The 25,050-nt window shown below is 34.5% G+C and overlaps 4 protein-coding genes across 5 annotated transcripts; all 4 read right to left on the bottom strand.

The window, feature by feature from the left end:
- Positions 1–1,226: 1,226 nt before the first annotated feature.
- Positions 1,227–8,299, bottom strand: LOC106116305 (facilitated trehalose transporter Tret1). Its single transcript, XM_013310084.1, has 7 exons — positions 8,044–8,299; positions 4,688–4,886; positions 3,671–3,861; positions 3,230–3,488; positions 2,757–2,886; positions 2,012–2,123; positions 1,227–1,571 (listed from the first exon to the last, which is right to left on the bottom strand). The coding sequence occupies exons 2-7, from the start codon at positions 4,768–4,770 to the stop codon at positions 1,300–1,302; spliced, it is 1,047 nt and encodes a 348-aa protein (XP_013165538.1). The 5' UTR covers positions 4,771–4,886; positions 8,044–8,299; the 3' UTR covers positions 1,227–1,299.
- A 2,490-nt stretch (positions 8,300–10,789) lies between these two features.
- On the bottom strand, positions 10,790–19,162 carry LOC106116304 (facilitated trehalose transporter Tret1-like). Of its 2 annotated transcripts, XM_013310082.1 has the most exons (8): positions 19,038–19,162; positions 17,175–17,255; positions 16,260–16,415; positions 14,026–14,224; positions 13,535–13,725; positions 12,963–13,351; positions 11,809–11,920; positions 10,790–11,412 (listed from the first exon to the last, which is right to left on the bottom strand). In XM_013310082.1, the coding sequence occupies exons 2-8, from the start codon at positions 17,215–17,217 to the stop codon at positions 11,147–11,149; spliced, it is 1,356 nt and encodes a 451-aa protein (XP_013165536.1). In that variant the 5' UTR covers positions 17,218–17,255; positions 19,038–19,162; the 3' UTR covers positions 10,790–11,146. The 2 variants fall into 2 exon arrangements, with proteins under 2 accessions (XP_013165536.1, XP_013165535.1); XM_013310081.1 differs by lacking the exon at positions 19,038–19,162 and having other exon boundaries at positions 17,175–17,652.
- Positions 19,163–21,006: 1,844 nt separating this feature from the next.
- LOC106116308 (uncharacterized) lies at positions 21,007–22,016 on the bottom strand. Its single transcript, XM_013310087.1, has one exon. The coding sequence runs from the start codon at positions 21,876–21,878 to the stop codon at positions 21,114–21,116; it is 765 nt and encodes a 254-aa protein (XP_013165541.1). The 5' UTR covers positions 21,879–22,016; the 3' UTR covers positions 21,007–21,113.
- Positions 22,017–23,081: 1,065 nt separating this feature from the next.
- LOC106116307 (uncharacterized) lies at positions 23,082–24,977 on the bottom strand. The gene is made up of 3 exons (XM_013310086.1): positions 24,139–24,977; positions 23,728–23,772; positions 23,082–23,377 (listed from the first exon to the last, which is right to left on the bottom strand). The coding sequence occupies exons 1-3, from the start codon at positions 24,770–24,772 to the stop codon at positions 23,166–23,168; spliced, it is 891 nt and encodes a 296-aa protein (XP_013165540.1). The 5' UTR covers positions 24,773–24,977; the 3' UTR covers positions 23,082–23,165.
- Positions 24,978–25,050: the final 73 nt, after the last annotated feature.

A 25,050-nucleotide genomic window follows, 5' to 3' on the forward strand; every position in this document is an offset into this window, starting at 1 on the left:
CATCATGTGATCCCCCTTATATTTTTTGAGATAAATAGAGACAGCAACAATGTGACTACAGAAGGATCACAGCAATGGAAATGCACGGCAATCTTACATCTTACTAATATAAATGCGAATGTTTAGATGGATGGATGCATGCTTGAAAGTATTTTCAAAACGGCTCATCGGATCTCTATATAATTTGGCATACATATAGAATATAGTCTGGAAGAACACATAGGGTATTAATAATGTTTAATTTTTAATTCCGCGCGGACAAATTCGCGGGCGACAGCTAGTATCGCAATTCAGTTTTCGATTTATTAAATTGTACTAAATATATCTAACCTTGCAACATGTTTACGTAAATCTGGCGATAGTGCAAACTCAAATACCAAGTAGGTACGTTCGAACCTAGGTTTCTGAGTGACCAATATTTTTCTCATAATAGAGGTTTCTCTCCTACCAGAGTTTCATGCTTATGACGTCATCCATCCGGACCGAACAAATGACTCTCGCTTATAGAGGTTTCTCGTTTAGTACAATTGTTCTAGGTATGTTTTGCTGATGACCTTGGACTGCCAAGATATTAAAAAAGCATAACATTATAGACATTTAAATCATTTTACTATAATATAATATATTATATATTAAATGTTTTTTAGAAACTTAACTTTTCCCTTTTACTTTTTCTTACAAGGAAAGTATGGGAAGTGGAAGTGGACTTTCCGGATGAGAGGATGCATGGAAAGGGAAAATATTTTCTATCTGTGCATCCTCTCCTCCGTCGATTAAAGGTAGGCAACGCATATACAATTGCGTATGTCTATGGGTATGTCACTTCGCTGTTTCAGCGATTTCAGGTGGCCGCTCACTCGTTTGCCACATTATGATATAAAAAATAGTGTCTGTTGCCATCAAACTGCTATGAAGTTTGGCTACTTTAATTAAATATTGTCTTGTCATTAAATTATTCATACTTTCGTGAGACATTATACTAAACTGATATATATACACGGCTAAACACTCACGTATATACGCAGTGAGCGACGGGCCGCGTGCGCGAAATAATACCAGTACCACTCATCCTGATGAAGGGCACCCGATGGGCTCGAAACTAGTCGGTGCCGCCACCGGACGTATATACGTCAGTGTTTAGCCGTGTTTATATATCAGTTTATTGTCTTGTCAGTTTATAAATAAATAAATCAATAAATTTCCACAATTTTTTACTATCAACTATAAAGTTTGTATTACAAAGTAATGGACTACATTTACATATTTATTATATATTAAACAAAAATAAAATTACATCAGTCATTGTCTACCGAGTATTTCTTGAATTTCGTTCAAAGTTTTTCCTTTTGTTTCGGGTACAAACTTCAAAGTAAAGCAAAAAGCCACTATACATGAGAATGAGAACATCCAAAACGTGACGTCACCACCTAGGTCTCGTACTAAGGTGCCGAAGCCGGTTGCCACTCCAAAACCAATCAGCCATGCCGTAGTCATAGCAACAGCGGAGCCTGTACTACGCGCATTGCCTCTGAACATCTCTCCTACTAGTGCACTCGGCATGGTTCCGAAACCTATAAAAATAAATGGTTATTATGCTGACATACTGAAATGCCGATTACTTAATATAGTTCTTTTCTGCCCTTATCCCTACGGAGGGTCGGAACAGTATGTATTCCTCCATACACCTCTATCAGCCGTCGTATCTGAATTCACCCCCTTCTTATACATATTCTCTTTCACTCAATCCATACATACTTTCTTTAGTCTTCTACCTTTGTAGACATCTACTTTTAATATCATTACTTTTTTGTTAATACGATCATCATCAAATTACGACTATCTAAACAATTTTACCTTTATATGACGATCACAGACTAATTAAAAACAGACATCAACAAAAAAATTAAAGTGTTTAAAATAATCCCATAGACTAACGTTGTCAGCCAGTTACATATGTAAATATAATTTCTCATTACCATTGAATTCGACTCTATGTATTTATAAATCTTACCAATTTCATATGAAAAGAAATACATAATAAGCGCCATGAGTGGTAACCATCCGATGTCAACAATAATAGGACTCTTCACTCGCGATAGATAGAAAAACGTGCCAAGGATCGACTGAAAAATAATTTACACATAAATTAAAAATTTAAATTTACATTTGTAGAAGTGACCTTTAGAAATTTGCCAAAGTAATCAGCCTAATGCAATTATTAAGTTTAAAAATTTATCAACTAAAAAGGTCAAATTAATAATTAATTGTTAATTAAATTTCGTACCTTAAGAATAGTATAGAGAGTTACATATATAAAATAAGTAGCCTATGTGTTCTTCCAGACTATATTCTAAACCTATGCCAAATTTAAGCGAGACCCATGCAACCGTTCCGGAGACACCTTCAAACAAACATTCATCCATCCATCTAAACATTTGAAGACTACGAAGAAATGACGCCTACCTAACAATAGATGGCGGTGTTTTTCAATTTAACAATAAAAGATAGAGCTAGTGGCGATTTATGTAGCTTACTTTTTAATCTTACGAACATTATTAATGCGAATGCTTAGGTGGATGGATGGATGTTTGTTTAAAGGTATCTTCAGAACGGCGGCATGGAACTCGGTGAAATTTATCACATATGTAGAATATAGTCTGGAAGAACACATAGGGTACTAAATAAGTTTTATTTTTAATTTCGCGCGGACGGAGTCGCGGGCGACTGCTAGTATAATTATATTATTGAATACTTACAAGACTCATAGCACAGAATGCTGTAGACACGAGTAGAAGTATCCTGCGACCAGCTCGCTCCACAACAGTCGGTGCTATCAGACTGGCCACTAATCTTGTTGCACCAATTATAATCGTTGCTAAATCTGGCCTATTAAAAATAAAAAATATTTTACTAAAAATCATCTTACAACTTGTAAAATATCTTAATTTTAGAAAACGACCGTACTTTGTATATCGTAAAAAATTAAAGCCGTTAAAAAGTATATGTACTTATGTATTATGGGTTTCTTTTTATTTAAATAATTTTCACACCCTCACAGTCAATAAATTGTTTTTGATATCTATTTTTATGTTTATTTGAGAATTTGCTATGACAATTTGAACAGGCGCCAAGAAAAAAACAGTAGTGCTTTAAATATCAAGTGCATAAACAAAGTTGAGAGATATATCTTAGAAAAATATTGCCTAAAGTCTATAACTGAATCACCAACCTTATCGAGGATCCTGCGATCTGAAAGATGGTTGTAGCAAAGAATAAAACTGCAGCTACACCGCTTAACTGCTGCAGTGTACAAAGACTCAGTGTAATAAAGAGTGACCATCTATTAGCTTTGACTGTGAAGATCTTAATCCAAGCCTTCCAGCTATGCCCCTCATCAGGGTTTGTACCTCGCACTGACTCGAATACGTTGTCCAAATCATCAACACGACCGAGATATCGTAAAGTTTCTTTTGCCTCAGTTTCTTTCCCTAAAATAAGATAAATAAATATAACAGAATTATACAAGATTCTATGAAAATTTTTACTTTAAAAAAAACAATTTATTTTCTCAGAATAAAATAAAATTATTCTATGTTTACGTTACTCCAATCCGACAAAATACAATATTACGCGTCATAGTACTCAAAGTATTTAAACATTAACATCTTACCTTTAATCGCATAATAAACAGGGGACTCTGGTATAAACAGTATTCCAATAACATGAATTATGTTGATGATTAAGGCTATGTAACCAGTAGCTGCATAAGAAACAAAAGGGCCGATAGTATACGCCGCTAATGTACCGAATATTCCCACTATGGATGTAGATGTTAAAAGAATACCACGGATATTAGTTGATCTGGAAACAAAGGAAAAATAACTAATTAAAAACGACCCAAATCGCGTATATATCTACTAATTATTAGACTTTTCGAGTGTCCTTAAGGGTAAGGTATTACACGACTAATTTCGCAATCGCTTTTAGCTTACTGTAGACCTAGCACGTTTGTGACAATTGCCATCGTATCGTTATTTCCAAATTCGTAAACGAAACATATACGTAAAATCTCATATTAATTTCGACATGATTGTCGATGACGATGCTTGTATTTATTACATAGTCAAATCCATTTTGGAAACTGAGAAACGAAATAACCTATAAAATACTACTTAAAAAAATACTAAAATACTGTTGTTTTATGGTTTAAGTACATACAAGTAAAAGTTACAGACCCAATGTTATTAACTTCGAAATGACTTTGAAAAAATTAAAAATATTTGCATACTCAGCAATTATTTCATGGTAATAAAAATATCGCGAGCGTCGGTGGCTCAGAGGTTTAAGCACTTGATTTGCAATCTGCAGGTCCTGGGTTCGAGTCTCGCCTGTACCAATGTGTTTTTCCATTTACATATGTACATTTATCCGACGTTCTTACGGTGAAGGAAAATATAATGATGCAACCTACACACATCTGCGAAGAAATTCAAAGATATGTGTGAAGTCAACCAACCCGCACTGTGCCAGCGTGGTTGACAATGGCCTAATCACCCCTAACTTAGGATACGCTTCGAGTCCCTCAATTGGGACGTATAGAAGCTGATGATGATGAATGGAAACATTTTCGGTTATTTCTTTTAAGCTACAAAAATATATGTCAAAGTTAGAAAGAGAAAGTACTTACGCAATTTCACCAACATAGACTAGATTGCTGACTGTCACCATTCCCATACCGAGTCCGCTTATTATTCTAATAGCGTAGACCATAGCTACATTCTTTGTGGTCACGATGAGAATTATAGCGGTCAAATTTAACAATCCTCCAAGAAACAAACATGGTTTCCTTCCAATGATATTCGATAAATAACTGGGTATGTAAGGTCCTGGAATAAAAGCAAACGCATATTGCATTTTACGAAAACAATTATGAAATAACTAAATATCCTCGAGTACTCGTTTATGCATATATTTACATAAGAAAAATAAACTATTTTTTCTTTGATTTTACTTATAATATTACTAGCTGTCGCCCGCGACTGCGTCTGCACGGAATTAAAACAAACACATTTAGTAGCCTATGTGTCATTCCAGACTATGTTGTACATGTATGCCAAATTTCATCAAGATCAGTTCAGCCGTTCTGGAGATACCTTCAAATAAACATTCATCTAAACATTCGCATTTATAATATTAGTATGATAAACGCGAATGTTTGGTGTATGTTAATAGATAGATGGATGTTTGTTTGAAGTGATCTTCAGAACGTGTGCACGAATCTCTATTGTCTAAAGATCATATAAGAATGATTAAGTTTTTTAAATCCGGACAGAGTCGTGGGCGACAAGTAAACAATATTTAGCATCAAACTAACCATACAATTGACTAGTTTTAGATTTAAAATGTCACTGCGACCTTTATTAAATCATTATTTTTCTATTACCAAAGAATGTTCTGTGGTCTGAGACACCCATGATACGTTATGTTTGCTTTTTTGCATATCAAAACTGGTTCTATGTTGTTTCAAAAGATACAGACTAGTTTCGACTGTCACAACAAATGTATAGAAACATCTTGTCATTTATAATTAGACTAGCATTTGCCTGCGACATTTTCCACGCGGAATTAAAAAAAAAACTTTTAACAAATATATCGTATGACAGTGCGGATAGTGTAGCTTAACAGTAAAATAATTTTACAAATTAGTTCAATATTTTCAGATCCTGTTTAACACAAACGATTGAATCAATCCTCTTTATAGTTTTAGTATACGGGAGGTCACTATAAATATTAACCAACTAACAGTGGGTTTCTGACACCAAGTTTTAACAAAATATAGATAACAATATATTTCAAACGGAGATTTTAGTCTCAGAAAACAACGATGAATCAACAAGAAATTTAAATAATGCATTATTAAACAAGTTCTGAATTTATTTTTTACTAATATAAGCTAGTTTTAAGTCGACTTATAGCCTTTTATTATAAAATTGCAGTAATTTGATACGTTTTAATAATATTACTATTGAAATTCATTATATTTTATTATGTTATTGCTTGACATGGGTCAGGAATACAACATTGGAATAAACTGTCAACCGCGACTTCGTCTGCGCAGGATTAAAAAAACACTAGTAGCCTATGTTTTACATCTATAACAAACATCTAGATTATTATGCCGTTCCGGATGTACCTATAAAATAAACATTCATCCAACCATCCATTTAAACACATGTAATTTGTGATAGAGCCCGCTTTAACATCTTCGTTGTATCATATTACGTTGTAACATAAATTGCCCGATCAATAGTTCTAAATAGTGGTACAATTAAATTGTTAGATGTAATTATTTTGCTTGTTAATTAAACTTGATATGGTAGCGAATAATTGTATTCAGTTTGTTTCATCAAAATTTGATCAGTAGTTTGAAATTACTAATACAGAATTTATGGCCTCAAAATTATTGCCTACTAATTATTCATTCTATTTAAATTTATGCAGCTAATTTGCAAGATATATAACAATAATTACAGTAAAACAAATATTCCTACGATTCTGTCCACGTGGATTAAAAAAAAACTTAATTAGTATGCCTATTTGTTCTACCAGACTATGTTCTACATCTATGCCAAATTTCAGCGATATACATGCAGCTGTTCTAAAAATAACTTCTAACAAACATACATCTAAACATTCATATTTACATTATACTGGTGGTCGTCCGCGACTCTGTCCGTGTAGAGTTAAAATAACAATTAATAAGTAGCCTATGTGTTCTTCTGCTTTCCTACTACCTTCAAACTAACATACATCCGTCCATTTATGCATTCGCATTTATAATAAAGATTACCGCTAGGGTACAAGCAGACGTAATCAAATATAACTCTATTCTAAAGATATTATTAATATAGTATTCGGTGTCAAGGTCTCCTGGTTTATTCCATTGATTTTGGACTTGTTATGCAAAATATTTGTTGTTTATTTTTTTTGCTAACGCGATATCGATTGTCAGTATTATTAAAAAGAAGTTTGATGAAATGATATTCAGATAATACACAGAATTATAAAATAAAATATCATTTTTTTTATAAAACATTTTTTGATCAAGATCCCACCTGCCATAGACAAAGTAACATTCGCGAATTTGTTAATCGTAAAGTCAAAAATGTATGTCACATATTTCTGCTATACATTTTGACACATTTTGTCAATTCAAATAGCGATAATCGTTATATTATATAGCCCCTCTGTTAAGTGATGAACCAAAGGTAGTGTAGCCCTAGTTTGGTAAATGCCTGTTCACTACTCTTGAACTACTCCAATGTGTTATCCACTCTCATTTATATTTTCTTTCCTTCTAATATGAAATTGGGAAGAAGCGTAGAATTAGAATCGACACACTAATCAAACGAATAACTATTTTAATAGTGTTTTTTAATTCGTAATCTTCGTTGTATAAATATAAATATATATATAAATATAATAAAAGCGTCAATAGCCTAATGGTTAAGGGTACGGATTTCCGATTCGGTCGCGAGTTCGAATCCCGCCATTCGATTATTGCCGTAAACCATATCCTACCACAAGCCTAGAGCTTAGTTGGAATGGTAAAAGAAATATTAGTAATTTACTAAAAATCTGCTAATATTTTATAAAAAAAATTGGACAACCTGTTTTTATTCAGTCACTAGTTTTCGCCCGCGACTTCGTTCGCTCGGAATTAACATAAACTTTGCAAGTTTCAGACTGTCTACATTTATACCAAATTTGAGCAAAATCCATGCAACCGTTCTGGAAATACCTTTAAACAAACATCCACCCAAACATTCACTTCTTCTTAATATTATAAATGCGAATGTTTAGATGGATGGATGGATGTTTGTTTGAAGGTATCTCGGGAAAGACTGAATGGATATCGTTGAAATTTGGTAGAACATAGTCTGGAAGAACAGATAGGCTTATCTAATTTGTTTTTAATTCCGCGCAGACATAGTCGTAGGCGACAGCTAGTTTATTACATGAGTAAGATGGTTAATCACTCACCTACAATAGCACCAACATAAAGAAGAGAACCGATCCAAGAGACTTGTAATTCTGTGATCAGCTCAGGCAGTGGGGTTTGATCTGGATCTTGGAGTTTGGGTATGATAGGAGCCGACCACCCTACGCTGTACCCATCTATAAACTGTCCGATGTTTACTTTAAAAAAAAAAGAAAAAACAGTCTTATTATAGCAATCCTCATCAGACTGTAGGACAAGTAAACAGACAAAAAATTTTAGTCTACATAGCTAAGAAAATAGCTTCTTATTTTCTCAATATAGTTGTATTTTTCATATTTTAAAGTTTTAAACAATTAATCTAATATCTTGTTATTTTTAAATGCAAAAAGCCAGGTTAATTTCATTACCACATTTGTAAAGATAATATTAAAATGTATTTAAATGTTAGCATTTTAAATGAAAAATGTTTCGCAAAAATAAGTTATTTTACTAATATTATAAATGCGAATGTTTGGATAGATGTTTGTTTGTAGGTCTCCAGAACGATTAAACGGATCTCGATGAAATTTGGCATAAATATAAAACATAGTCTAGAAGAACACATACTAATTATGTTATTTATAATTTCGCGTGAACGGAGTCACGGGCGACAGCTAGTGTTTAAATATTAATAAAACGTTTTTAAATAATAAAAATATTGACTTACCACACGATACAATTAAGATTTGTGTCTTTAAATAAGAATCCATTGTTAAAAAAGATAAAAAAAAACTTAATTAAGAATAGAAAAAATCAAATTATGCCTTATCATTTAAAAAAGGAATAAAAAAAATCTGTACGCATTAGTATATAATTTGACAATGACCCCCATACATTGTTGTTAGCGTCACTGACTAAAATGCACTAAGCATAATAATGTTCACGAAGAAATAATAAAAGCGACAAGTAAAAACCGGCAGAACGGTGCAACATAAATAAAAAAAAATCCAAACAGTCGTACGCTTATTTAATATCATTATGTTAATAGGTAAAGCGAACACTATTTGTCCTTTTATAAGAAAATTACGCGAACAAATGAACGCCTTTAATAAACTTTACACAAAAAAGCCCTAATATTGCCCCTACGTACACACGGCAACTTAAATCTTTGAAACTAATATCGTATCCTTGTATCCCGAGTTGCGCGCGCTCCATGCACACAACGTTGAACTGTCGACGCACGTCTATTCGGTCAGCACAATCAACTGTATGTCTCGTAAAGAACTAAAAGAAATTATGCTATTAAGTAACTAAGTACCTATATATCAACTGCATAGATTTGCTCCACCACCTTGAAAATTGCAGTGACTTTTCTTACGACGATCTTGGACACCAAACAGGTTGTAAGCGACTATCTTTGGCGATAACAGAAATGTCGGCGACCCGTACTGTGTGCGAACCTTTATGACATTGAATTTCGTACGTCTTAGCGACTAATATCACCAAGTTTCAAAGATTTACGTTACCTTGTGTACGAAGGGTCTAATCATAATCGTAACATAAATATATAGAGAAATGGGTTTAATGAAAAAAAATTACAAACTAACATTGGTATGTACATATATATGTAAATATAAAAGATAAAAACAACATAGGTTATTATGACATTAAACAGGACCGGTTAGATTTACAAATAAGACTTAATTATTTAATTGTATAATTTAATTAAAGAAAACACTCCCAGTGCGAGTCGGACTCGCGCAACGAGTGTTCCGTACAAACCTGTAGGTATAAAATTATTAAATGATGTAATTAAATATGTAAATTTATCACGGTTTTCACAATTTGTTCTCTATCTGTACTATAAGATGTTGCTTCATACCAAATTTCAAGATTCTGAGTTCACTGGAAATATCCTATTGCTTTTGATTCCCTTGCGAGTTTATTAAACTACGGAAATTTGCGCCATAAACTTGTATCTTTTGATTGCGTTGGCTTAGAAGTTTGATTTTTTTCTCAGCACCAATAGACGGTAGACTTGAGTATTTGATATAAATTACAGCTTAATAATTCCACGAGTTTCTGAGAAAAATTGTTTTATAGATCTATCTATGAACGGACCTCAAAGTGATCTAAGGGTCCCGTTTTCTCCTTTCGAGGTACGGAACCCTAAAAAGTTTATACATGTTGGTTCCATTGCATTTCTTATCATTCTCGTTGAAAATGTTTGTTACTTAATTTCGTATATACTTAGTTAATATAAGTAAGATATTAAGGTTTCCATTAACGAAACATGTTCGTAAATTTACAACGAATACAGCATGCTTTGACTTTTAAAAAAACTATAATATTCTTTAGCACAAAATATGAGGTTATTTAGCATGCCACGTAATGTCTGTTAGAAATATGTTTAAGAGCGATTTATATATTGCCGATTTATATATGTAGGTACATTTAACCGATGTTCTTACGGTGAAGGAAAACATCGTGATGCAACCTGCACATATCTGAGAATAAATTCAAAGATATATGTGAGGTCAACCAACCCGTACTGGGCCAGCGTGGTTGACTATGACCAAGTCACCCTTGATTTAGGGTAGGTTCCGAGCCCTTTAGTGGGGACGTATAGTGAGCTGATGATGATAAAGTTTATGAAACGCCATACAAATGTTTGTATGGAGATCCTTTCAAGTAATGCATCAGAACATTAACAAGATAATGTAGCAACGGTATTTATTTATTTTTTTGCTAAAAAATTCAAAGTGAAAAAAAGTTGTCAAATTATTTTTTTTAAAATAAAACATCCAAAATAATATTTTTTTTTTATTGTTTACACAACACATTTACTCTACATCTACACTATTCTTTATCATAGTTACTTCGATATGAATTTTTCTTATTTATAAACAGTGGTAGTGACCCCTACTAACCTATTGGCGATTCTATAATATTTAGAATCCAATTTCACTTAGCAAATAGCAGCGCGACCACATTACATACATTGCTCAAAGAAAACAGTCGCTCGCAAAAAGAGGAACACCGCTAGCCACTTAGTGGCAATGAGGTTTAATACACAACTCAAAGTTTCATAAAAATACTCTAAAAGGGGTTACTTAGTAATAATCCAACGATACATATGACAATTATTAAAAACATTATTTTAAACTAACTCATCATATCTTGTATTTCATTTAAAGTCTTCCCTTTAGTCTCCGGTACAAAGAAGAATGTGAAGAAGAACGCAACAATACATGAACCCCCAAAAATCCAGAATGTGACGTCACCACCGAGTACGTCTATCATGCTATTGAAGCCAGTGGTAAGACCAAAGCCGACGAGCCACGTGAGGGTTATAGCAAGAGCGGAGCCATTCGCACGCACGTTGGCCCGGAACATCTCGCCGACTATCGCATTTGGTATCGTACCGAAACCTGGAATGAAAAGTGGTATAATCAGACCATTTGGGTATTGAGAGTACACGAAATGATTTGCATGCATAGTTGTTTAACAGTGATAGAGCCCTCTTTAACATCTTCGCACGAATTGGCCGGTTCGCCCGGTGCAATACCACGACCACACAGAGACTTTGAGTTTCTTTTGATGAGTGTGCGTCCCGGAAGCCTAATTTTAGTCCTCTTACCATTCGCACCCTTTTTCTTATAAGGAAAAAATGGGAAATAGAAAATCCTCCGTCAATTAGAGGTCGGCAACGCATCTACAATTGCGTATGTCTATAGGCAACGGTCGCTTCGCTATTTCCACTATTTCAGGTGGCCGCTCAGCCGTTTGCCACGTAATGAAAATTTACTTTTTTTTTATTAACTTACCAGCTTCATAGGAAAAGAAATAAATAATCAAAGCAACCAGCGGCAACCAGCCAATAGATTCAATGGCCGGACTCTTCACTCTGTCCAAATAGAAATATAATCCGAGTACGCCCTGGAAAATAATAAGAGCTATTGAAACTTTTTTATAAAGCCTGAAAATATTTAAATTCAATTTTACTTTAATTTTTTTTTCTACGATGTTTATTAATTTATTACTTTAAAATTATAATATAATACATTTTAGGTAATAAAATGTGTGTAAAATAAAATTCAGTATTATAAGAGTTTTTAAAAATTAAATCGCATTTTAATAGAATAGAAAATAGTTTAGTTAAAAAATTTATAATTAAATTTAAGAGAAAAAGTAAAGGATTATTAAAAACAAGTGAGCCCAAAATTTGTAAATGCAAAACACGTAACGTTATCAAGCAGTTAATTAGGTGATAACAAAAATCACGACCACGCACAACTCATATAAAGATAAGATAAGTATAAATTCGAACAATAACCGATAATCAATTAAATTACATGATAATGAACTGCAATGAACTACGATGTATCTTACTGCATTCAAAGATAACACCATTTCTTCGAAGTTAATAAGAATAGCTAGATGTATTTATATAAAACTAGCTGCCGCAGCGATTTAGACCGCTGGGAGTTAAAAAATAAATAAATAAGTAATCTATGTGTTCTTCCAGAATATGTTCTACATCTACACTAAATTTTAGCGAGATCAATTGAGCTGTTCCGGAGATACCTTCAAACATCCATCTAAACATTCATCATCATTATCATCAGCTCACTATACGTCCCCACCGAGGGGCTCGGAGCCTACCCTAAGTTAAGGGTGATTAGGCCATAGTCAACCACGCTGGCCTAGTGCGGTTTGGTTGACTTCACATATATCTTTGAATTTCTTCTCAGATATAAGCAGGTTACATCACGATGTTTTCCTTCACCGTAAGAACGTCGGATAAATGTACATATGTAAATCGGAAATCGAAAAACACATTGGTACATGGCGGGATTCCAACCCAGGACCTGCAGATTGCAAGTCAAGTGCTTGACCACTGAGCCACCGACGCACTTCTAAACATTCGCATATATAAGATTAGTTAGGTATATAGAGAAATCTAAAAGGTTATACTTACTAAACTGACAGCACAAGCAATCATAGACACCAACAAAAGAATCTTCCTTCCAGATCTTTCTACAAATGTTGGAGCGATCAAACTAGATACCAGTCTTGTTACTCCAATAATAATAGTTGCTAAATCAGGTCGTATACTTGATCCAGCTAACTGGAATATCGTTGTCGCAAAGAACAATACTACAGCCACACCACTTGTTTGCTGTAGAGCTCCCAATGTGAATGTAATAAACAAAGACATTCTGTTTGATTTAACGGTGAATATTTCAATCCAATCTTTTACTTTACTTGATGATTCACCTTTCTTATGTGCAAAGGTCTCTAAAACTTTATCTAAATCAGAAGACCTTCCTAATAAGTTGAGTGTTTTAGCTGCCATTATTTCTTGACCTGAAATTGAGATTGGGGATAAAATTTAAATCTCATGCTCCTAAGAAATCGCAGAATAATCAAGTATTTTACAAGCACTTTCTTCATAGCTTTTTTCTACTTATTGAAGTGCCTCTCCGTCTTGCGAAGTTTCGTCTTTAGCTTATAATATTTACTTAATCATTAACTTAAACCAATTCTTACCTTTCATAGCATAGTATACTGGTGATTCTGGTACGAAGAACAATCCAACTACATGCGCTATGCTCACAGCTAGTGCTATATACCCCGTTGCTACGTATGATACGTAAGGTACTACCGCGTACACTATTAATGTACCAGTTATCCCCACTATACCCGTAGATGTCAGTAGTATACCTCTTATGTTAGTCGACCTAGAAGATAATACAATTGATGTTTGAACAATGGTAGAGTCCGAAGAAGAAGTTGCTGCACGGAAGGCCTGCTTGAGAGGTGCAAAGTACCATAAGACATTAAGTGGACGTGATTCCCCGCTTTATCAGATGAGTGTGTAGGCCAAGCTATAGTCCTCTTCCCTTGCCCGCTCCGTTCTAACAAGTGGATAGGAATTGGACAATGCATCCCAACCTTACAATTTATTGGAGATGTTTAGTCTCCCTCTACGTTATTTTAGCGATACCGAGTACAAAAAATCTATGGCTTCAGAAACTTACGCTATTTCACCGACATATACAAGATTGCACACCGTTGTGATACCCATTCCAAGTCCGCTCATCACCCTTAACGCCATCACCATTGCAACATTTTTCGTGGTGATGACCAGAATATACGACAGTACATTTATGCATCCACCAATCAGCAAACAAGGTTTTCGACCAATCAGATTTGATAATATGCCAGTGACGTAAGGACCTGAAATTTGAGATTTATTTAAGAGTGGTAGATGCCAGCACATCTGTTGCACGAAGTGGTCGGCTGGGCTAGTGCAATATTACGACCACACAGAAGACAGCCGTTTAGCTAGTCCGCGTTTCTTCTTAGTGTGGTGCCAAAGTTCTGATTATTGTCTTCTTTCTTTTTCCACCCTTATCCTATAATGAAAGTATGGGAAAGCAAAGTGGATTTAACGTAGGTGGGGATGCATAGGAAGAGGATACATTCACTTTCTGTGAGTCCCCTTCTCCGTTTATTAAAGATCGACAACGCATCTGCAATTGCTGATGTCTATGGTCAGCGATCACATCGTTACTTCGGCGAATGCATGTAGCTTTTTCCTTTGTCAAGTAATAAAAAAAAGCGTAATTTAAATTGATTAATTACCTTCTGACTCATCTATAAAATAAAATCACGAAAACCCAAATTTGGTATAAGCTTGGATTATTTTGATATGTAATTCCTTTAATAACAATATTAAGAGATTACGTATTTAAATTTTAATCAGTCATAGTATTCGGTCATTTCTATAATATATATACTAACATCAGAACTCTCTATCTCTCACTCTCTCTCTCTAATTTTCTCTAAAACGGCTCTCTACATTCGCATTTTTAAGTAACGACTACATATCTGGTCACGATTATGTCCTCCGTGATGTAGTCCGTCAATAATAACCCTTGATAGATCCAAGAGTACGATCGGAGGTGGCTAACAAATTCGTACTTAGGTTCGGTTACATGGCGCATAGTACAATCGGCCCGAGCCATATGTACGTATAGTAAATAGGTCGGGATTCACTAATGTGGTGTTTTGCATTCCGGACTTGTAGTCTTCGGATTTCGAAGCGTGTGACAATGTAATTAACAGAACTTTGACTCTATGACTATATACGTAAGAGCTATCTTATCAAATATTAATTTTGATTATATTCTAGCTGTTTTCGTGATTAGATCATTATTTTTACGTTAATCGTTTATATAATCTAGGCGATTCATTAATGACCTGTTGTCGAAGGTTGTGGAGACGGTATTTGAAAAGTGGTGTTTAATATCCTTTTAGATTAAGTTTATTGTTCTCTATATGGCCTTGGATAAACTATGTTAAGTTGCGCATGTTTCATTTCCGCCATTTTGGTTTTGGCGGTTCGGTTGGTAGCGGTGTTGAAAACTCGAACTATGTAATTAATCGTGGCTTTCTGACACCAAAATTCCTATATATTTATCTCTGTTTTGTCTCAAAAACTCACGGTAATAGAGATCGTATTAGCCGTCAGTAATTTCCGTCAGCGATCTGCCCATCGGATTTATAGAAGTCTATAGTTAAAACTCAGAATCCTCGTAAACAACTTAATCGCATCTTTTAATTTATTTAAAAACTTTTGGAATATTCTATACAAAATTTTAATAACCATTTATTTATTCATAATGTAAAAACTTCCCATAAAAATGATTGAACAGACACGTTGTTGTACGAGAAAACTAACTCAATATGTCATACCTTAATTGACACTTTGAAATATTAGATGCACTTCTCGTCGGCCATAAAGATCAAAGTAAAAAAATGCAGTCTATAATTTTCATTTTAATCCAACTCCGAAAATAAGTCAAACAAAGAATCATTTTGATCGTCATAGCAGTGGTCATTACGATATTTTAATTCATCAGTAATTTTGTCAACCTTTTTGAGATAGTTTAAATGATATTGTAAAAGAGTAACTTTATTAACGCAAATATTTTCCGGAAATTAACGACAAATATACAGTTAATCTATGTTAATAACCTTTCAGATTTACAGTTGGTTAAAAATCTGTCTGTCTTCCATTATCTTTGACAAAACAGAGGTAACTATATGTTTAAACTGGGATTTTAGGTCTCAGAGACCCACTGTTATAAAATACATCTGATATTCAACTATTTGTTTGAAGTCAACCATTCTGCTCTTGGCCAGCGATTAATCCCTAGTCACCACTAACTCGATTATCCACGAAACTCTCTGTATTATTTGGACTTACCAATCATGGCTCCAATATAAAGCAGTGAACCGACCCATGATGCCTGAAGGTCTGTTATAGGTTCCGGCAAAGGCGAAGTTGTGTTGTCCTGTAACTTAGGTATGATAGGAGCTGACCATCCGACGCTGTATCCCACCACTATCTGACCAATGTTAACTGAAAACAAATAATAATAAAGAAAAGATGGTTCTGGAGGACGCCATGAGTGGATCATGGACAGATAGATGCTAACAAAATTTCAGCTTTTTTTTTTAATTCCAAAAGGGCAAAGTCTCGTACGATAGCTAGTGAATATTTTTATTACGTATTTGACTCATCGAATCAAAAGAGTGCCTCTTATGCAATCTTTTTATATATGTTTTAAAAATGGTAGAACCTGCTTTAACATCTTCGCACGAATTGACCGATTCGCTCGGTGAAATACCACGACCACACAGAAGAGAAGCGACAATTGGAAGAAATTCCGCGTTTCGTCTGATGAGTGTGGTACCGGAGGCCTATTTTTAATCCTCTTTCCTTCCTACCCTTTTTCTTATAAGGAAAGGATGAGAAGTGGAAGAAGATTTTCCGTAAGGATGCATGAGAAGGAAAAAATATTCTCTTTCTGTGCATCCTCTCCTTCGTCGATTTTAGGTACGCAACGCATTTGCAATTACGGATTTTTATTGTTAGGAAGAAAATCGGACACTGTGCCGGTGTACTGGCACAACACTAGCTTTACTAAAATCTCGACGTCTATGTCCCCTCACTAATCATTCTGACACTTGACTTTGTAATGAAAGCGCGCCATTCGCGCCAAAATATTGTACTTAATAAATGTGTAAAACTATGGGCAGCGAGTATTTAAAAAAAATAAAAAAGTGTAGGTAACTCTTTTCTTCGGATATGTTGTATTTTATAAAAAGAAATACTTACTACAGGCCACAATTAACAGCTGAAATTTAATCGACGTGTCCATCGCAACTGGCAACTTTTCTATTCTATCGTATTCGTACTCTGGACGTTCCATTTAATATTTAAATATTATTATTATTTTAAGATTAATTTCATTATTTTTTTTTCAATTTAACAAAGGTACAACTTCAATGAGGCACGAAATTGATCTAAATGGTTTATCAAATATTTACTGATGTTCGTAAATTCACCTATATATCTGGCTAGTACTTAATTCGTAACTGTAGATAGTAATTAATGATTAAAATTCAGTAAGTATAGATTAATTTCATGTGATAATATACATAAGTGATGTAAGACGGAGATGTATAGTTGTAGCACGCGACTCCGTCCGCGCGGAAATAAAAAAAATCTTAATAAGTAGCTCTATTTTCTTCCAGTATATGTTCTACATTCATGTCGAATTTCATCGATCTATACAGTCATTATTAAGATACTTTCTAACAAACATCCATACATCCAAACTTTCGCATTTATAATATTAGAAAGAGTAAGATTTGCTATCTTAGATTGAATAGGTTAATTAAATTATTTTAATATCTTTCTTTCTTAAATAACAAAAAATGATACTTTAAATATTAGTCGGCTATTTAGCGACAGTTACTAAATATTTAGATTTACCGGTAAATGGTAAAAATGAACATATCTTTTTGGACGTTTACCATAACTGGTTGATAACTCTTAATTTTTATTGGTTCGTGCTAAGAATTGCGTTTACAGATGTAATTCTGGTAAAACAAAAATAACATGCCTTTTTGCAGTTACATATACTAGCCTCAGTAGTTTTGCCTGTGCGTTGATATATCAATTTCTCTTTACTGGTTATTGTAAACAGTCAACAAGATGATAAAATATTCAATAACTAAAGTTTATGGGTATAACAGACTAGCTGTCGACTCCCTCCATGCGGAGTTAAAAAAAACATTATTTAGTAGCCTATGTGTTCTTCCTATGTTCTACATGTATGCCAAATTTCATAGAGATCTGTTCAGCCGTTCTGGAGATACCTTCAAACAAACATCCATCTAAACATTCGCATCTATGTATATAAAAGAAAGTCTTGTTAGTTACACTATTTATAACTCAAGAACGACTTTACCGATATGGCTGAAAATTGGTGAGGAGTTAACCTAGAGCCAGGAGACGGACATGGGATACTATATATATCAAAAGGTGGCAAACGAGCGACCGGCCACCTGTAATCGCTGAAATAGCGAAGTGAGCGTTGCCCACAGACATACATACGCAATTGCATAAGCGTTGCCTACCTTTAATCAACGGAGGAGCGGATGCACAGAAAGTAAATGTTTTCCCTTTCCATGGATCCTCTCAACCAGAAAGTCCAACTTTCAGTTCCCATCCTTTCCTTATAAGAAAAAGGGTGGGAAGGGAAAGAGGACTAAATTAGGCCCCCGAGACGCACACTCATCAGACGCAACGCGGAATTGCTTCCACTTGACGCCTGTGTTCTGTGTGGTCGTGGTATTTCACCGAGAGAATCGGTCAATTCGTGCGAAGATGTTAAAGCGGGCTCTACCACTGGTAAACCTTACCTCACCTAACCTTCTTTCATGTCTTCTTCGGAATTGACTATAATGGCGTTATGAAGGATTGGGAACAAGTAAGTCCAATAATTTAAAGTATTTATTTTTCAAAAATTACAAATGTAAATTCTTCTATCTTTGTTTAGTTGTTTTGTACTTAAAATTAAGTTGCAATAACTAATTACCTTTTTGGAAAGCTACTAATGTTAATAGACTAATTTTTTCTGTATTGAAGTCGGTTAAAAATTTTGAGGTTATATTTTATTAATTTTCAACTCACCAAATCACTTCTTCTCATTGTGCTCTTCAATTTACTGACTGGAAATTCTATTTATGATAACAACTGCATTATAAATTTATCAAAATTGCATAGAATATGAATTAATTTTGATAAATTGTCTTTAAATAATCATGAAGGTGCAGCATGGTCACTGATTTATAAAGAACGATAAACAAACAAGATCTTATAAATGTAATGTGTTTATCAACTCGGTCATCGAAAGGTCGAATAATAATTAGGTAAACATAATATTTTTGTTATTTATTCTGCGTGTTTCCATTACTCAAATACAGATCCAAGGACAAGCAGAAAGATATTATTATGTTTTATTTTTTACGATTATTTCGGCAATGGAAACGCACGCTACAATGTATAAATTTGTGTACATTATTAATCAAATTAACTTTACTACATCGTTCTCATATCCCAGTAAGTCCTGAACAAGCTTGGAACTTATTTCTCAAATAAAGTTGTCGTGGCTGTCTGGATGGATGTTTGTTTGTAGGTATCTCCGGAACTGCTCAACGGATCTCGCTGAAATTTGGCAATGATAATAGTCTGGAAAAACACATAGGCTAAATAAGTTTTTTTCTTCCACGCGGACGGAGTCGCGGGCAACAGCTAGTCAACAAATACACTGTGAAACAATTTTGTTAGTTCGTTATCCAGCACCAGGCTAAGTACCATTAACAATTTACTGAATTTACAAAAATGACCTTCAAATAACCTCACTACAAAACTGCATTACAACATTTGTATTAGTAAATATTATTATCTCTTTCACTCCCTTGAACAAAACAGAGATAACAATATTAGTACAGTCACTGTCACTTGTTTAATTCACGTTATTGAATGATTAATTAAAACTTAAGACAAACTGAATGCGACTCCATGGGGACTTAATTAACTCGTTTGTTCGGTCACAGTCACGGGTGAGGTTATGGAATAAAACTTTAATATTAGTTTGATTGCCAATCAGACTTGTACAATACGAAACATTTGGAATAGAGCATCCTTATTTTGATTCATACTTCTAATGTTATCGTGGGTTTTGATGAAGCATTTGTACAAATTCATATTATCGTCCTCGTTATTCTCATTGAAAAAAATTAGATTTTAACAGTGTTAAATCCGCAATAATATCTTTTGCTCAAGTGCGGTGATACTTTAAACAATTTCCATCATCATTCTGGCCTTATCCCTACGGACGGCCGATACAGTATGTACTCGTCCACACATCTCTATCAGCCGTCATATCTAAATTTACTTTCTTCTTACACATATCATCTTTCTCACTATCCATTCCTACTTTCTTTGGTCTTGCTTTGTAGCATAAACAATTTTGATATGTACATATATTTTGAACATTTTCATTTTCAAATCGCAATAAGCGTTCAGAATATGGATATAAGTATCTCCATATTCAAGGGAACGGCTGCCGAATTTCGCGGTTGACTTATCATAGATTGTTGAAAGGTCAAAATACGGGCACCTTGGTGTTAGTTTACACTAAAGGTGGAATGTACACGTGTAGAAAAGCTATATCTTTCTAGTTTTAAAAGCGAATGTTTGGATGTATGTTTGTTTGAAGGTATCTTCAGAACGGCTGGAGGATCTCGCCTGAAATTTGGCATAGATATGGAACATAATCTGGAAGAACACATTACGCTTCTAACTATTTTTATTTTGCGCGAATGCAGTCCTGGGATACAACTAGACAAAATTCCTAAAAATGTTAGATCAAAAACAATTGAACCAAAATTTTAGAGATACAAAAAATTTGTATGAAATTATAGACAAAATGTCTTAGTAATTTTTTTAGAAGCTAATGATTCTAATGTAAACACAATTTGATTATGGATTATATTACATATTTAATGTACATCATTTTCAAAAGTCTTAAAGGTTAAAATTATTTAGTTTAAAATTAAATATACTATTGTGCTTGACAAAGGAAGAAAAACGGAAGTTTTCAAACAACTATTTACTGTATTAGAGTAACAGAATTAATAGATATGTTATCTAGTTGGTAAACTTTTGTTCTTAGTTTGACATTACAAGGAACTTTTACAGAAATCATTTTTTTCTATTAGGATTACCAGGGCAGTGACACGGCTTTGGGCAGTTTGGTTTTTTCTCGGAGGCGGGGGGTGCTGGTGGTGGGAGACATGGCTTATTTTTATCTTTCTTCAAGCAAGACCCACCTCCTTCAGGCTCGCTTACAACCTGCTTCATTTTATTCATCAAATGATTGATCTGGTTCGCCAATTGACCGACAGTTCTGCACATTTGTTGTAGTGTTCCCAATGAAGAAAGATCTGCACGAGGATTTTTAAATGCATCGCCTGAAGGATCATCCGTACTGGGCGATGGGTTGATACTTACTGATGAGGATCGAGGTGCACATGGCTTGCCGATAGGTGGTGTTGGTGCACTCGGTAACTGTGGAAAACTATTCCTTTTACAATCTATGCCACATTTAGTCAACGGACACGCTGGTATTAAATTCGTCGACGTTTGATTTATTTTGTCCGGTGCTTTGTTCGATGGACATTCCTTGTTGTCACACTTTGCCGGACGGTTCGCCGGACACTTTATATTAGTACAACTGAACGGTGTATCCGTACGGTATTCTTTTGGTTCACTCGTTTTACAATCCGGACAGGGGCATGTTACTTTTATGATACCTGTCTTTATATCTTTAATTTTACCTGGGGTATAGTTTAAACACTCGAAATGCATCCAGGTTTTGCAAGCACCTTTACATTGTAAACCATTTTTCAATGTGACGGGACCCAAACAAATTTTGCAAGGATTTTTTACCTTACTGCACTTGGACATTTTTGTTGAATGTTCAGCACCGTTTCAAGTAAATGAACATGGTTGGCTATTTTATTTCTGTGTTTTGTGAATTCATTATTTTAGGACGGCATGATTTGTAAAAAAATATAACTGATAATTGACAGCAGATTTAGACGTTGTCACTTTATATATATGTATATCGTTTTTCTTCTTTTTGTACATTTACTATGACGTCTAAGAATAAGATCTAAATGCAAATAAATGTTATCTATAATACTTAGATAATTGAACTGTTCCATAATAATTAAAATATCACACTTATAAAATACGGTTGTTATATACTATTATTTTTATTAATTCTTTTATAATAAGGTGGCAAAGGAGCGAGAGGCCACCTGAGATCGTTGAAATAGCGAAGTGGCCGTTGCACATGAATAATTGCATATGCCTACCTTTAATCGACTGAGGAGAGGATGCACAGAAAGAAAATGTTTTACCTTTCCATGCATTCCCTCATCCGGAAAGTCCACTTTCACTTCTCATGATTTCCTTCTAAGAAAAAAGGTGGGAAGGGAAAGAGAACTAAATGAGGCCTCCGGGACGTACACTCATTAGACGAAATGCGGAATTGCTTCCACTTCACGCATGTCTTATGTGTAGGTCGTGCTATTTCACCAGGCGAGCTGGGACAATTCGTGCGAAGATATCAAAGCGGGCTCTACCACTGTTAAGCTATTAATTCCGATAGTATTAGTTTTCAAGTTATATTGTGTTAGGAAAGCGTATTGAGTCATCATAGTTTCAACGACACAAAAAACATGAGAATGTAAAGAGCTGACAACACGAATCTTTGAGCTAAATCACATAAACCTATTATATTTATATATAAATAATATTACTAAACATATATAACATATACATTCATCCGATGTTCTTATGCTGGAGGAAAACATCGTGATGCAACCTGCACATATCTGAGAAGAAATTCAAATATATGTGTGAAGTCAACCAACCCGCTCTGGGCCAGCGTGGTTGACTATGGCCTAGTCACCCTAACTTAGGGTAGGCTCCGAGCCCCTCGGTGGGGACGAATAGTGAGCTGATGATGATGATACATATATTATTATATTTAAATCTCTTTCATAACACGACAAATAATCAAATACTTTGCCCATAATAGCCTCACATCGAAATATCCTAATCCTACTCACTATATTTTGAGAAACGATAAAAAAAATCAAATAAATTTTAAAATATTTATTAGTCAAATTATATACAGAAGCATTGCAAATATTTCAGTACAAACTAAGTACCAACTAAGTACTGTCAGATCGCAGTATCATATTTACTATGAACAGTCGTCTTCTCGAATGCTTCCATCATGCGACACATTAATTCTTTGAGTTGTCCAGACAACTGACCGACTGTTGTACACATTTGTTCCATAGTACAATATAAAGACTTCTGTGTGTCCCGCGCTTTCGACAACTGAGAGTCAGACGATGAGATGTATTTTGGTGAAGTTTCTGCATCACGAGCTGAAACAAAAGAGGCCAGCTTTGTTAACAATCAATGAAACTCACGCATCCTTGATGAGTCTAGCCATAGATAATGGTTTGAGATTTGGCGCGAAATTTGGTAAAAATGGCGCTACATGCAATTAGGTTATATTCTTGATAGTGTCCTTAGGTCGTACATAAAACGACTATTTGATATTTTTCCGTCTCATGGCTTCACCGAGATTGTCACAAGGGATAATACTACTAAAGAAAAAACCTGGAAGCTCAATATCACTCATGTTTTAATCATGTAATTTGCCACATTCGTCTACAAAGAATTCGTAGCCAGATAATGATCTAGTCTACTATTCAAAATTGTTATCCCTTACCTATACTTCTTTTTGTATCTTTCTGTATCCACGTTGATCCTGAATCTGTAAATATTAGATACTACAAATTTAAAGTACAATATATTTCATATAAATTTAAACAAAAAACATATCGTCTTAAGTCAGTCGGGTAATAAAATGAACAAACTTTGACAAAAAGGCTAAGGCCACAATAGATTTCATTTACTACTTATTGAGTATATATATATAGTACCAGCGGGGCTAGACAAAGTGCATTCACTCCGAAACGATTCCGTAACGAACTTCAAAAATGACAATAACTTTCGATAAGCCACGTGATAGTCGCACGTTAATCCCGTACATTTTTGAAATTCATTATGGAATCGCTTCGGAGCGAATGCACTTTGTAAGCCCCCCTGAATATGTATTAACGTATTGTTTTATACTAACCGTTACATACAGATTCATCGACAAAAGAACAAGATAAAGATCGTATCGGCGAACACATTTTGTTTTTCACTTTCGAACAATGCGAATGAGAGCAATTCGATTGTTGACATCTGCTCGGCGCTGGGAAGTAAGACTTGTAGGTACTAGTGTCACATTTCTTCCTACAGCTCGTACTTAAAGAGTTCGGAAATGACGAAGATTCCGGTGGCCAGTTCATAAGTACGGGTGGTGTTGATGAACGATCAAATCGCTTCACGGAACATCTAGACCGCATGTTAGCTGTTATACTAGACGGAGACGGTTCGGGCAGAATAGTCTGGTTTGTCAAATGGTACATACTAGGGCATTCCGTTGACTCACATATCGGTAGACTGTTGGCTGGGCATTGAAAGTTTGTACATGCGTATGGAGAATCTAGTACTATTTCCTTTGGTTCTGACGAGTTGCAGTCGGGGCAAGGACAAGTGATTCTTATCAAACCTGCTTTGATATCTTGAATTTTGCCAGGTGTGTAGTTTAAGCATTTGTAATGAGCCCATTTTTTGCAAACACCCTTACACTGGACCCCTGTTTTGGTCGTTACACTGCGAAAGCATAATTTGCAAGGGTTTTTGACTTTTGAACATTTATTCATTCTCCTTTTCTTCCGGTATGAAAGTGACTCGAAAAAAATTCATTTTGGGCTAATTTCTTTGTATTCTCTACTTCATTTTCTGAAAGTATGGAAATTAAGGTTTTGGTAACTGAATTCAATTGATACTGAAATAAATAATGCAATACACTCAAAATTTAAGAAATCATTTTTTACTGCACTATATCAAATTGACATGGCACAATATCAAATGACAGATGTCTTGAAAGAAAGAATACTGACTGGTTTGAGAACATTAACATGAAAACTTCTTAAAGTTC

The sequence above is a fragment of the Papilio xuthus genome, unplaced genomic scaffold, assembly GCF_000836235.2.
Source record: "Papilio xuthus unplaced genomic scaffold, Pxut_1.1 DF827756.1, whole genome shotgun sequence".
Taxonomy (NCBI): domain Eukaryota; kingdom Metazoa; phylum Arthropoda; class Insecta; order Lepidoptera; family Papilionidae; genus Papilio; species Papilio xuthus.

Excerpts from the sequence above, each read along its gene's own strand:
- LOC106116308 (XM_013310087.1), bottom strand. The coding sequence starts at position 21,878 with ATGTCCAAGTGCAGTAAGGTAAAAAATCCTTGCAAAATTTGTTTGGGT.
- LOC106116307 (XM_013310086.1), bottom strand. The coding sequence starts at position 24,772 with ATGAATAAATGTTCAAAAGTCAAAAACCCTTGCAAATTATGCTTTCGC. Across the intron at positions 23,773-24,138 it reads CGATGAATCTGTATGTAACG|ATTCAGGATCAACGTGGATA; the intron begins GTTAGTATAAAA and ends TAATATTTACAG. Across the intron at positions 23,378-23,727 it reads AGATACAAAAAGAAGTATAG|CTCGTGATGCAGAAACTTCA; the intron begins GTAAGGGATAAC and ends CTTTTGTTTCAG.
- LOC106116304 (XM_013310081.1), bottom strand. The coding sequence starts at position 17,268 with ATGGAACGTCCAGAGTACGAATACGATAGAATAGAAAAGTTGCCAGTT. Across the intron at positions 16,416-17,174 it reads GCTGTTAATTGTGGCCTGTA|TTAACATTGGTCAGATAGTG; the intron begins GTAAGTATTTCT and ends ATTTGTTTTCAG. Across the intron at positions 11,921-12,962 it reads TTGCTTGTGCTGTCAGTTTA|GGCGTACTCGGATTATATTT; the intron begins GTAAGTATAACC and ends ATTATTTTCCAG.
- LOC106116305 (XM_013310084.1), bottom strand. The coding sequence starts at position 4,770 with ATGGTCTACGCTATTAGAATAATAAGCGGACTCGGTATGGGAATGGTG. Across the intron at positions 3,862-4,687 it reads GTCTATGTTGGTGAAATTGC|ATCAACTAATATCCGTGGTA; the intron begins GTAAGTACTTTC and ends CTTTGTTTCCAG. Across the intron at positions 2,887-3,229 it reads ATCGCAGGATCCTCGATAAG|GCCAGATTTAGCAACGATTA; the intron begins GTTGGTGATTCA and ends TATTTTTAATAG.